The following is a 14,649-nucleotide window of genomic DNA, read 5'->3' on the forward strand; positions in this document are numbered from 1 at the left end:
TCTTGTGATTTGACGTATGTCTCAACTTGAACTTGCACTTGGTCTGAACCCTGACTTCCTCTTTTCTTTGTAATTAGGTCACAGGACTTCTTGCACCACCCTTTGCTCCCTCGTGATAACTTCTGTACAAACATATGTTTAACAGTGCTCAGGGTATGACATTAATCCATTTCACTCATCAGAGATCAAGAAAGGACAACATCATATAAACATAATATCAGTCATAATGCAACTCATAATACAAAATCATAATACAGTTTGTTGCCCAGCCTATGATTAAAATAATCGAGTATTCTTGTTATATGTACTCTCTTGCCTAACTGGCCCATGTTCCCTTAATGGGTTTGGGCCTACACGTTGAAGCCTCTATGGATGTATTATTAATCATCCTAAATATTGATCAAGCAATCTTAACACAGTGGTCCTTTTTGATATGTGTCATGCTTGTGGGTGTGTGTGTGTATGTGTGGGTGCATATGTGCTGAGTGTGCGTTTGTCAGTTGGTGTGTGTGTGCGTGTGTGTGATCGGCCCCCCTGATAAGAGGAACTTGGACATGGGGCCCAGTCAATGTGTTAGAGGAACTTCTCCCTCAGACACGACACTGTCAGCAAAACACAAGAACCATCTCTGTCCGTCTTGCATTAAGCGGAACTAGATTCGCTTAGGTATCCGTTTCTTCGGCTGCGCAGTCTTACGAAAACCCCAGATTCGCTTAGGCAGCCTTTCTTCGGAGGCGCAGTCTTACGAAACCCTCAAGGGTCAAACCCTGAGGCCTTCAGTTACATTTTTTGTTTTTAGTAGTCATTTTCTTTTACTGTTTTCTGCTAAGCAGCTTGTATGGTGTCTTTAATACCACACGGCCCTGGCATTCCGGGGAGAAGCAACTCTCAAATTCGCAGATACTTCATCTCCTTCAACAATATCACACAGTATAATATTAAATATTGTTTGTATATTGCTCTATGCCAAACAACAATGTTTTGACCGTGGTCTTATTAGTACATCACTTTATTTTACTCAACTCCTCCCCATTTAAACTGTGTACAGTCCCACTTGCTTTCTGTCGTGTATTTAACATGTATAATGTCCTAAAAACGAGTGACGCAGAGATCAGAAAGTGGCCGATGGTATGCCACTGTTGTTCAGTGGTTTATTCCGATGCCTGGAGTGGTATGCCAGTCCTTTTCTAACATCATATATCGTTTCCTGAGAGCAGGTGCCGCTTGAAAGTTCATATTAGTGGTATATGCCTTTGAATCAGAGTGGTATGCCATTCATATCAGTGGTGTGATTTATATATATATATATATATATATATATATGTATATATATATACATTGGCCATAATATCAGTTTCAGGGCACATCAGCAAATACTAAATCACTTTATTGTCATTTTGAAAGCCTCAAAATATCCGAACAAGAAAATGGACGTTTATTCTGTCAGCTCGTTCACTTCGCTCCGCAAAGTTTCCAGACCAGTGCAACTTTCAGAGTTTTAGAAGAAGTTGTTCCATCAGTAAATAACACACTGGTATTTTACATGAATGTACAGACAGAATGTTCTCTGCTCTCATTACAATGTCCTGGGAGCTTCTTGTTGACAGCATACAGTCTATAGTTCCATATTGATGACGTTTTCTATGAAATATTAAATGCATTGAAATCACGTCTTTGCAGTGGCGGGCCGTCAGGGGCTTCAAAGCCTTCTCTGCTGGCCTAAACAGAATCACAAAGTTATAGCTATTTTATAATTTAATATTTTTTCTTAAATACACTAGATGTATCATAATTTATAAAATTATTTTTCCCATTATCTTATTTTCTCATTGCACAGCTACTGTCTTCCTCAGTTTCTCTGCTTCCAGTGCAGCTTGTTTTAAGTAGAGCTTTTATCCAATCAGATTTTACCTCTGTGTCTCTAGGTAAGAAGAGAGGCCCCAGGCCTGCAGACTCACCAGTGAATCCATGTGTAGTTTAAGTGAATGGGGACGATATTGTTGACTGTCATAGTCTTCAACCAATCAGATCTTTGTCAACAAAGAAAAGAGGATGTGATCAGTATTTGGTAAGTCAACTGGTTCGTTTTTTTACATCTAATATCTGAATGGATCTTGAGTGTGTAGCAGAATGCATGTTACTGCTGTTGTTTTTCCGTTAAGCTAGTTAGCCTAGCCTCCCGGAACACTTGCGGAGACTCAGCTGTTTTTTGTTGTGGTTCTTTTTGTTCCGGTTCAGAGGTCACACAGACCGCTGTCTCCTACTGAGCGCAGAAAACATTATATTTCCTACAATTTAAGCTTCTGCATTTTCCAAATGCACTAGTATTATTCAAACGTATTGTTCGGTTTTTAAGTCTCGTACCAAACGGTTTAATACGAATACGTAACGTTATATAGTTACAGCCCAAGAAACGAATAATAACACTAGCTGTGGCGTCATCATGTGGTTATAAGGTGGTATTTCAGCAGTGAAGGCCCAGGTATAAAATGCACGGCCCGCCACTGCGTCTTTGTGTAGACCACATTTCACCGACCAGTGCAATATGACTTTGGACAAATACGTTCAAAGTCACTATTATCTCTCTTTCAACCTAGAACTGAACAAACCATCAACATTTTAAAAGAAATTGGTGTTTTGTGAGACGTTGATGTAACCACAATTTAACCGGTTGAAAAGACAGTGAAAACAGGTCCAATTTTCAACCAGTTTTTAACCAGAAATCAACGTTGAAATCCCGGGTGGTGCTCACTGGCTACTGTCAGAATCGGTCTCCAGATCACGAATGATATGATGAATAGACTAGATAGAATAGATTCTAGGCATATCCCAAGAGAAAGGAGAAATTTGGTAGAATGGGAAACAAGTTATGATCTGTCAAGATTTCTTCAGAGTTTCTCTAGCTAGACCAGATAATACACCTGATGTTATTAATCCATTTATGGGGGTAAGTTACTCTCACCTCTTTATACGTTTTGCAGATTGGTAAACTAATAATGTTTTGGTTCTTTTGCTGTAATATAATATAATTCTTAATTTCTATACTGTATTGCTAAGTTAATTCATGAGTGCGGTCACAGGTGACTCAGTGGGCAAGCCCGGACCCATAATGCCTGTCTATGCTGCCAGGACTGGATGGGACCATGGCATACAGTGTTGCAGTAAGACAGACAGCTCACAGACATTTTGTGTGATTCAGATGAGCTGGTAGACTGAGATCATTTAACTAAAGGTCATGACTATTGCAACACCTCAAACATTCCCCGTTCTATCATGTCTACAATGAACATGTCTGTTCTTGTTTTTCCACACTTGCTCCAATTCAGTTCAGCACAGCAATGGTCTTCCATGAGTGTCAAAACAACATCTGTATTTACGGTGATTGTCTGTTACAGTCACTTATCGTGTTTCTAGCTAGCTTAGCAACATTTCCACTGATAGCCAGCACTCTCGGACCACCGTGTGTGTTCAGACACCCAGATGACTTTCTTGAAACACAAATCACTCAATTTGTTCATAAATGTATTCATCGAGATATTATGGTTAGTTGTTGAGTCTTTCTAGCCAAATGGCAACCGTGGTGCTAGCGCAACCGCTAGGTGGCTCACGCTAACAAGCTCTGGCTGTGCACAGCTCATGATTGGCTCAAGCGGTGTATGGGCACTTTTACCAAATTTCAAATGACACCCTGTCAAGACAAAAGCTTATTTATTATATGCAACAGAAACAGCCAACATTTCATTTTTAGGACAAGCATGAAAATAGTGAAGGGACTTGCATTACATTAAAACAACATAATACAGTTTTGTTCATTTGTTTTTTCTATTTGTTGGCATGATGATGTGTGACATTTACTCTGCTTTTTAATCATGAAAGTCATTTACTTGCATTTATAGGTGTTTAAGTAAAAAATGAATGCACATGAGAAGAAATAATTCAGCAGTGTTTACCACTAATTATAAGACATACTTGGCATGAATCAGTAACTTAACAACAATGCAAATTAAATAGAAAAGAAATTAAAGAAAACTCAAACAAAGCGCAAAATCATCAGCAAACTGAAAGCCTACTAGCATTTTCAAGTACTATAAATCTTAGTAAATGTTACATGTTGCAATCTAGAAGGACGTATATACAAGCTGTGCAATTCCACTGATTCTCGGTGGAAACGTTGAATCTCCTGAGTGCCTATTGGTCATTTGAGCACAACGTGGTAGCCATCAGTGTTTTCATCTGGATAACAGAAAACAATCCCGTAAAATAACATTCAAAACTACCAATAATCAAGCTACACAGGAGGGATACTGAATGTTTAACAGTGAGTAGTGAATTTAAGGGTTGACAATAAAACTCAGTTACCTCTTACAATGCTGAGGATGAAGCTTGTTTCCTCCCTGAAGATCTGCACCATCTGAAACGAACGGATCGACCGATGTCAACACAGATCATTTAAGTGCTGCATATCAAAAACAAAAAAATCCCCACTTGTGGTTCATCATCATGTATAAATCCCAATCCTCCCTAACAACCATCATTTACAGGTGTCATAATTAGCTTTTGCTTGCATGGCAGTGGTAAATAGATAGCGCTAGAGAAAAAAGCCTTTTGTTTGCCTCTTTTGTTCCATTAAATGTAGCTCACATGACTTTTGTTACTTTTTTCGACATACCATACTATGACTTTTTTTGATACATTCATTCATACTACCATGCAAGGTGCCACCTACCCATCAGAACTATGTAAATATTCATACCCATTCATACGCCGGTAGCAATTTAGGGTTAGGCGTCTTGCCCAAGGATACATCGACATGGACTAGCGGAGCTGGTGATCGAACCGCCAATCCTCTACCACTGAGCCACAGCTGCCTACATACTATGACTTTTTAATGACTTTTTCCGACATACTATTCTATGTCATTTTTTATGACCTTTTTCCGACATAATATATTATTACTTTTTATTTAAATACTCTTTCGACATACTAAACTGAGTTGTTTGTTTATGACTTTTATACACAAACTATGTTTTTACATACTACACTAACACCCTCTATGACTTTTTTCAAAATACAATTCTGACTTTTTTCAACATGATATACTTTGACTTTTTGACGACTTTTTTTGACACACTATACAATGACTTTTTTTGAAATACTATACTTTGATTTTTTTCAACATACTAAAGTATGACTTTATTATGGGATATTGTACTATGACTTTTTCAACATACCAAATATGACTTCTTCCCAACATACTATAATATGACTTTTTAATGACTTCTTTCGGATCTTTTTTTTTTTTACTTTTCTGACATGCTACACTATGACTTTTTAAAACTTTTTTCGACATACTATACTATACCATGACTTTTTTTTCGAAATAATATATTATGACTTTTATGGACATACTATACTATGTCTTTTTCATTACTTTTTCAACATACTATACATTTACTTTTTTATGATTCTTTTTTTTTATTTTTTCAAGATATTATACTATTAACATTTTTATGACTTTTATAGAAATACTATACTTTAAAAAATGTTTCACTTATTTTGACATTTGCTATGATTTTCTTGACATTTTCTGACATGCCAAAATGTGACTTTTTTGGACATACTACACCAGGGGTCACTAACAGGTGGGCCGCAGTCCGGACCCAGACGCTGTTGTATCCAGACCTTTGACCTACAACCAATAGATAACTGAGGATTATTAAAGTTTGACGGACCACTTCTACTTTAACCGGCGTAGCTTTTCTAGCCTCTACGGTTCTTGTTCATCGGTCCAGGAAACACACTGAGCAATTGCTTGCGTTGTAAATCATCTCACGTGACGCTGCTCAGCCAATCAAATGTGTATTCTGAAAAGCACCATGAGTCGTATGAGATATATACATACAGGGGAGAGACGGGGAGACAGACCGAATAGTTGGAGAAGTACGTGGCGTGCTCCTAAGAGCGAAATGTGGTCAGCGAGACCAGAGAGTCTTTCACCTAGAATGGATAGACTCTTATAGGTTAATTCTTCCCACAGGCAGTTTAAAACCAGTATGTGTCATATGTTCAGAGACCGTGACGATTATTAAAAGCTGTAATGTGAACCTCCACAAGGAGACAAAGATCACATCTTTTGAGCAAACGTACCCACTTACATCCGAAATGAAGGCACAGAAAAATACACAATCTCAGAGCCCAATATGATCAGAATCTTAACACGTTAATTCACTTCTAAACAATGATATTAGCAGAGAGGAATAGAGCTGAAACAAGTGGTTTAATATCCACATAAAGTCCCTGAACACAAATCTTTCTTTTTAGAAGACAATAATATGAATATCGTAGCTATTTTGGTTGACATCAATTCACACCTGGATGAACTGAATTTAAAGCTGCAGGGCAATTCAGTGAAATTCATTTTTCTAAAATGAAGTACTTTATTTTAAGATGCAGATTTTTCAAAAGCTTTCTGTTGTATGTATTTATTTTTTAATCCAGTCCTTATTTTACTTGACATGAGAGAAGAACAGTTATTTATTATTACCGTATTATTAGAGTATGCATTATTTGTAATTCATCCAGTTCAATATGAAATCTGACAATACATATTGTTGAGATATTATTCAATTAAACTTTCTTTATTTGATTTGACAGACAGTTACATACATAGGTTGATAAAATGCTAGGCTACTTCAATATATATGGGACTAAATCATAACGGCAGTTAGACATTATTGTGATGTACCGGATCTTTGTATGAGGACATTTTCTCTAATTGGACCTTTAATGGAATACTATACCAACATTTTTGTTCAGCTCTGGCTGCTTGTGGTTACTCCTACAAGTTTCCAATGCTGGTGGAGACTATTAAGAGTTGAGCATGAAGCAAGTTGAAGAAAGCTCAATAATCTGCTGCTTTTCAGTCCGACTGCACGCCAGTAGTCTATGAGTAATGAGACCGAGTGAGATAGAAGTTGCTTGGATGTAACTCCAGTTGTATATCAGTGGCGGGCCGTGCATTTTATACCTGGGCCTTCAGTGCTGTCTTGCAGCTGAAACACCACCTAATAACCTCATGATGGCGCCACAGCTATGGTTATTAGTTTCTAGGAGTTTAATAATACACATATTCATATTAAACTGTTTGGTATGAGGCTTACAAACCGAACAATACGTTTGAATAATACTGGTGCATTTGGAAAATGCAGAAGCTTAAATTGTGGGAAATATAATATTTTCGGTGGACTGCGCTCACGTAGGAGACAACGGGCTGTGACCTCTCAACCCGGAACAATAACAAAAAACAGCTGAGGCCCCGCACTTCTGGGAGGCTACACTAAACTAGCTTAACAAACAATAACTCCGCGCATGACGGTATGCTTCGTAATTAACGGACAATGCATATAGTCCAAATCTATAGAATTAACACAATGACAACAAACTCACAAGAACCAGTCACATATATTCATATGACAACAAAGCAACAAATCAATCCAGCAACACTGCAGCGGAACACGCATTCTGCTACACGCTCGAGGGCCATTCAGATATTAGATGCAGTTCACTTACCAAATGCTGTTCACTTAAAGACAAACTCCATCCTCCTTTCTTTGTTGACAACGAGTTTAATCCAACGGTTAAATCCCAACTCACAAATCTGTTTCTCCTCCTTCAGCCATTGAGTGTTAAAAAAACAAAGCTAGGGAAAAAAAAAAAAAAATCTACACCAAGCAAAATGCAAAAATTTCATAATTTCTTCCATATCTTTCAATTTGAACTCTTACTACTCCAACTAAGCCTCTGATGGCTATTTTAAGTTTCGTTTCACAATAGTCACGTGCTCGCCCACTGACCAATCGCAGCACGCGCTGCACTTCACTGCAGAGCTGCTCCTGCAAACTGAGCTGCAGGTAATGCTGACGTGCTTATAGGCCAGCTAGCAGGCTCTGACATGTCAAAGAATACGCCCAACATGTGAAACTAATGATCTGATTGGTTGAAGACTATGACAATCAACAATATTGTCCCCATTCCCTTAAACTGCAAAGGGATTCACTGGTGAGTCTGCAGGCCTGGGGCCTCTCTTCTTACCTAGAGACACAGAGGTGAAATCTGATTGGATAAAAGCTCTACTTAAAACAAGCTGCACTGGAAGCAGAGCAACTGAGGAACACAGTAGCTGTGCAATGAGAAAATAAGATAATGGGAAAAATATTTTTATACATTATGATACATGTATTGTATTTAAGAAAAATTATTAAATTATAAAATAGCTATAACTTTGTGATTCTGTTTAGGCCAGCAGAGAAGGCTTTGCAGGCCCTGACAGCCCACCACTGTTGTATACGTGTATATTTAGCCGAGCGTTGCTCTATATCGCAGGGTGAATGAAAGAAACAAAGTTACTGGGAGGGATACAATTAACAGACAATACAACCCGATCACATTAAATCCGACCTGAACCGTAGACTATATGAAGTGGACGTTGTCACCATAGCGATTTGTGGACCGTGGTTTTAAAGACTCAAATTTGGCATTTTGGCCGTCGCCATCTTGTTTTTTTTAAATCAAAAGTGTCAAAAATTGTGGAGCTAGATAAAACATTTTTAGTAGACCAAAATGTTACTATTAACTTTCATGAAAAAACATACTATGAAAGGTTCTAAGACGAAAACACAGACCACTCCCACACCAGACAACAGCATAGTAGTGACCCGTCAATCCCAGTAGCCCCGCCCTAAAGCACACCCTGTTTATGGTCTATTTTACTCTAAAAGGGACCATAGGTTACCAAATGAACATCATGCTGTATTGAAGAAGACTTGAAACAAGAGATTCACTCTTCAGAACTGGAGGCCACCTGATCTGAACTATAAAGCAAAGCCATAAGTAACAGGACAGCCATCAGCCCTTGTGTCAAGAGTAAATCCATTTAGCCGTGCTCACCAGGCCTGGGCCCTCTAACAGCACCCGTTGGTAAATGGTTCAAGGTATGAAGAGTTAGTGGTTGATAGAGGAGATGTAAGGATACCTCGTCAGAGACTAAGACGTGGATCCCGCTGGGTTTTTGTCTGTAGATGTGTGATATTTGCTGCGGAGTGAGGCTGTACAGCATAGAGATCTTTTCCGAGAGGTCCAACAGTGTCAGCTCCTCCAGGTACAGAGCGTGGTAGACTGCAGGGAAGACAAACGAAGACAGAAGGGAACACATGAACGAGCTTCACGAACAATTCCATGACTACGTTAGATCCCATTATTCATTTTCAAAAAAGAGTCAATTTTATCTGTTTTCCCAGTCCAAAAAATATTTTGTGTGATGAAATGTGATGACGCCCTTTCAGGAGCAGTCAAATAAAGTAAACATAAGAGTATAGGAATCATAAAGTATGTCCACCTACTGTCTCCACCACCTGGCTTGATGGCAGGTTGATGTCTGGTGTGCTGCTGACACACATAGATGGTAAGACGGGGCTGTATACACCTGGTGAATGTGAGCAGAGACTGTACTATTAATACGAGGTAGAACATGCTGCAGTAGTAACATGACTGAAGATTCTTCTTCGTTTGCCCTCTTTCTAGGACTTAAAAGCAGGTAGTGGAAAGGTTTTGTTTTGTCAAAGATCTCTTACACAGATCTCTATTCATTTTTTAAATATATATATTAGTGCTGGGCAAGTTAACGCGTTAACTTGTACAGCTTCTTATCACCCTCTATGTACCAACGTACATTTATAACAAATACCACACATATTACGGTAATCAGCGTTGTGTATGTGTAAAAAAAAAATGATTCATTTAAATTATTTAGAGTTTTTAAAGTGTTTTTGTTTGGAATATGTATAATAAGCATATCATTTAGATATCGCTACTGAGAATTTAACAAACATAAAAAAATTAATTAAAAAAAACATGACGTTTTCAAGGTGTATATTTCAAATTGCATCCATTACACACATGAAGATAAAGTTGTGAACACCGGCTGAATATCTTTTATCAGAATCATCATAACTGTATTATAACTGCTACTGTTTAAAGGGAATACTGCTGTTAAAAAGAACCTAATTTGTTTAAAGTGTTTGCAAACAAAATGTTATTGCACTTTTATTGATATAGCAGTACTTTTAAAATAAAAATGCGCAATACACTACTTTTGAATTCATTATTGAATTTTGTGCATAACAATGCGATTAATCGCAATTGTTTATCGTTGCCCAGCACTAATATATATATATATATATATATATATATTCCTACTATATATTCCTACTAAGTATGACGTAAAAATTAGTATATAGTGTGATAACGCAGCACAGTTAGTAGATTTCTGTGTACCTGAGAAATGCCTGCATGTATACTGGATTAACAAGAATTTTTGAGTGTGAGACATCAGTTTACAATCGCAGCAAAATATATTGCGGATCTTCCGACCGTCCAATGGTGGACTGCGAGGCAGATGGTTAAACTAACCTGTTATAATAATACATGGCGAGCAACATTAAGGTACCGTAAAGAGGAAAAGCACGGTAGCTCACATTGATATGTACCGTAGAAAACATATTAAACACTAAAATATTGAATCATTTTAATTTGACTTAAAATAATACTGCAATAATACTACTGCATTCAACGGTAGCGCAGACCTGTAACATCGTGATCGATACAGTCATGTGATGCAGATTACTTGAGTTCACTTCAGTGTGAACAGTCTGATGGTAATGGCATACGCATACTAACCGGTAATTGTTCATTTAGTATGTAGTATGCAGTACATACAGAGTTTCACACAGACTTCAAACTTTGTTAAATGATGACATGTCTGGACCGTTTTGACAATGCTGACCATTGAGAGACTGGAGAGTCCAAATCAAAGAAGGGATCATGTTAGCTAAGTCATACATTCCAATTTCATGTAACTCTGCATTGCCTATGCATGATACTAGAAATTTCCATTTTTCCATAAACATGACTCGAGTCGACCAACAATAACCCCGGCACAAAAAGCAGTCTCTACGTCACCCAGCTCCACCCACACCATTTAACGAGGACAAAAGGAGAACAAAACAAATCTACACAATTCTGATGTGACTGAGCACTTAGAGGTGCATCTTAATGTCTCACCTTCCTTTCATAGTGTTAAAGAGTCGAATACCATCTGCTGGACCGCAGATCTGGATCAGATCCTCCCTGCTCATCCTCAGCAGATCGGCACCTGCAACGACAGCAGAACATCTATCCTCCCTGCTCAAAGAAATGAATTCAGTGAATTCCTCAACTTCTTTCCCTATTTGGAGTTAGACACTCAGCTGTGTGCCTGCTCTCTCAAAATGCGTTGTGATTTTTACCCCCCATTACCTGAGAAGCTGTAGAAGAGCCTTGAGAACGGTGAGAACCTGTAGCGGTGCAGCCACTGCTGAGTGTCCTGAGGCGAGGACGATGGTAGAAGGGGCTACATGTCAAAAAGAAGAGGAGCCCTTGAAATAGGTTTAGCAGCACAGCATCCACTGTCTCCAAAATAATGTCCGAAAAGGAATCAGAGAGCCACATGAGCACTTTCACACTGCACGCTTCTGCATTACTTACATCAGAGCAGCCGGGCAGGAGCTGCTCCCCTTGCTGGTTTGGAGAACAGCTGCTACAGAAACGTCCACATGAAGAGGAGAGAACAGATTGGGCTCTGAAACACATCATTTACTGATAAAAACTGTTTCTAACTACACACACCCACTTATACTAAATATACCGTGTACAGGTTGTGGAAGCTCATTCCTCTAACAGTGTTGAGTAATCCTGGTAAGCACCCATAGAGGGAGCTTTTACCATGGTTAGTATTACTCCACAGGTGTAAGCCGTGGTCAACCCCAGGCCTAGAAAGACAATCTAGACTTTTCTACAACTTTTAGTCCATTAATCTACAGAGCGCTGTGGGACACAGTTGATGAGGTGGGTGCTTAGTAAAATGGTGATATGTGGCAGCGTGAATGCTGACTCACCCATCTGTGAAACTACAGGAAGTTGGGGAGCTGTGGTAAACTGGTGACGGAGTGCTGCTGCTGCTGTGGCTGGTGAGATTTAGGGCATCGGGCCAAGGAGAACACTTGAGAGAGAGAAACATGGAAATGTTTATGCATGTAGTCTTTGTGCTCAGATGTAATGACTTTGTCAGGTTGGATAATCAGAAAACACCTTCCCTCCTCTTTCTCTATCTAAATATTAAGAATATCATATTAAAGCTGGGTGTAATGTTATAGGTATTACTTATAATAACAAACCTACAAAGACGTATCCCTGAACTCCGCCCACTTCAGGTTTCTGAACAACCCGCCTCACTCCCAACTCGTCAGGATATAATAATAATAATATTTTTTAAATCTTTATTTTTAGTCCAGGGGGAAACACAGTCAAGCTTGTTTGCACTTCATGTTTTCAGCAGCATGGTGCAGTTCAGATGTACATTTACTCCAGAACTGTAAAGTTTTGCAGTATTTTTCCTTAGTTCAGTGGTTCCATTTTATGTATAATTTTACTTTACTATATTTCAAAGGGAAATATTGTACTTTTTATTCATGTACATTTATCTGACAGCTATAGTTACTGATCGATAGTTTCAGATTAATATTGTACGTGAAAAACACATGATCAATTTATAGAACATGATCTATTGATATTGATTAGACCAACCAACAGACAACAAAGCAGTAAGTTGCAGTTAATATTCAATTGCTGCTAATGCATCAATAATTATAATACAATAATATATACCATTCTGAAAGAGGCTATTCTACAAAATATGTACTTTTTAACTTCATAAGTTCATCTTGCTGATAATAGCTCTGCACCTTTACTGAAGTCAATTCTTGAAGGACTTTTATTTCAATGCAGTATTGTCACATTGTGGTATTACTATTTATTACTTTAGGAAAGGATCTCTATTCTTCCAGCGCTGGTTTTCAGTGATCTCTTTGTAAAGTCATACAGATGAATGGTTCCTAGTTTTAGCTCTGATCAGGTTTGTTTTTCATCCGAATGAATGACAAACCAGATTAACACCTTAACAGAAACTGCTGAGTCACTTGTCATCCAAAGACACTGAAGTGATGCACCCAATCATTGACAGAACTAAGCGCCAAAGCACGCACACTTTAAAAAGGAACAACTCAAAGCAACATATTAACATACAGTGACGCAGTACTGGTTTAAAATGTACCGTGGAAGCAAAATGAGAGGTGGATTGTATTGTGACTGGCAGGTGAAGCACAAAGAAATGAAATGTCTGATAAAATGAGATAACATCAGAATTTACCACTGTGGGACCAATAAAGTAAAGAAAGGATCCTCTCAGATCTGCTCTGTTATGTAATGAGGTGATACAGGGAGAAGGGAATGCCTCACCTCTTTTAGCACGGTGTTCTCATGGGACAGTTGATACTTCTCTCTGTCTTGAGAGACCTTTTTATCTATCTTTTCCCTGTCTGTCTTCAGTTTGCGATCAGCTCCTTTAGGCTTTAAAAAAAAAACGTACATTAGGAGTCAAATTTAGAAAGCTGTCATAGAATATGACACATGGCCCAATGATTATTAGAGCGTAGCATTACAAAGGTTACTATATTGTAACACTAGTTCAATAAGCACAGGTAGAGCCCTCTATTGAACTCTATAGGTATTATTCTCGTCCAATTACGAGCATGCATTAGCCCAAGGGAAATTTGCATAATCTGACCCGGCCAATCATGAAGTGCCTAATTGAATACTTGCGGACCCTGCAGGATGCAAGGCAGCACACAGCACTACCAAACTATCCTACACCTGCTACGTCGAGTGCCGTAGGAGCGGCAGAGGCCCCTTGGTAGAGGGTTGCCTGTGCTTATAGAACTAGGGCTACAGTATATGTATTTGTTCTAACTCACAAAGGCTCTGCCCTCTACTACACAGGATGGGTACAGTGGGTGGAGCCAGATTAATGCACACCCTGCTGCGACATATTGTCCACCCGACCACACTGATCCCGACCGGCTAGAGGTTAATTAGTGGGCAACTTGCCCCCTGCTGAAGAGAAAAAGGATAGTCAGGCAGTGGTGTGTGCTGCATTAGATACCGTGGGGTCAGCACCGTTCGGGTTGCACGTCCTGATTGGCGTGCTCATGATGGAAGGAGAGTAATACCCTTAGTGTCCAGTAGAAGGCTCCAACTGTGTGAGTTAGAACTTGGTGCAATACAAATATGAAGGTAATTGCCAGGCAAGTTTCATACCTTGAAGACTTTGACCTGGCAGCCAGAAGAATGGACATGCTCCACGTATTCCCCGTGTTCATTGATGGTGAAAGTGTCCAGCTGGATACGAAAGGGCACTCCTTTCTCCCCACCGTGCTTCCTGGGGGTGAACTCAGTGCTGATGCAGTTGACCTGAGGAAACATGACAGAAGACGGACTGTAAGTTTGCCACATATGTATTAATGGCCCCCCTCTAGACGTTTGACCAGAACCCATCTGTACCTGGATGAAAACAGAAGAGTTCTTGGCAGGATCCCAGAGGAACTCAATGGTGTTGAGATGCAGAGGGTGTGAACGGGGCTCCAGTATCCCCACTGACAATGGGATATCTGCATATAATGCAATAATGAGTCAGTTCACATTTGCTAAAAAGCCCCTCAG

At 39.1% G+C, this 14,649-nt stretch overlaps 1 protein-coding gene across 1 annotated transcript in view; it reads right to left on the reverse strand.

The window, feature by feature from the left end:
* Positions 1-3,697: 3,697 nt before the first annotated feature.
* The window catches only part of tfcp2l1 (transcription factor CP2-like 1), a gene marked incomplete at its 5' end in the record, with an annotated part of 18,439 nt that continues 7,487 nt past the window's right edge, over positions 3,698-14,649 (reverse strand). The window contains 11 exons of the mRNA XM_079169970.1: positions 3,698-4,233; positions 4,360-4,411; positions 9,032-9,174; positions 9,399-9,481; positions 11,119-11,209; positions 11,353-11,446; positions 11,581-11,632; positions 11,991-12,094; positions 13,390-13,500; positions 14,248-14,400; positions 14,491-14,597. Of these exons, the coding sequence (XP_079026096.1) occupies positions 4,196-4,233; positions 4,360-4,411; positions 9,032-9,174; positions 9,399-9,481; positions 11,119-11,209; positions 11,353-11,446; positions 11,581-11,632; positions 11,991-12,094; positions 13,390-13,500; positions 14,248-14,400; positions 14,491-14,597 (1,028 nt within the window). The 3' untranslated portion in view covers positions 3,698-4,195. The remainder of the gene's footprint in view (positions 4,234-4,359; positions 4,412-9,031; positions 9,175-9,398; positions 9,482-11,118; positions 11,210-11,352; positions 11,447-11,580; positions 11,633-11,990; positions 12,095-13,389; positions 13,501-14,247; positions 14,401-14,490; positions 14,598-14,649) is intronic.

This window comes from Pholis gunnellus (assembly GCF_910591455.1).
Source record: "Pholis gunnellus genome assembly, chromosome: 12".
Classification (NCBI taxonomy): Eukaryota; Metazoa; Chordata; class Actinopteri; order Perciformes; family Pholidae; genus Pholis; species Pholis gunnellus.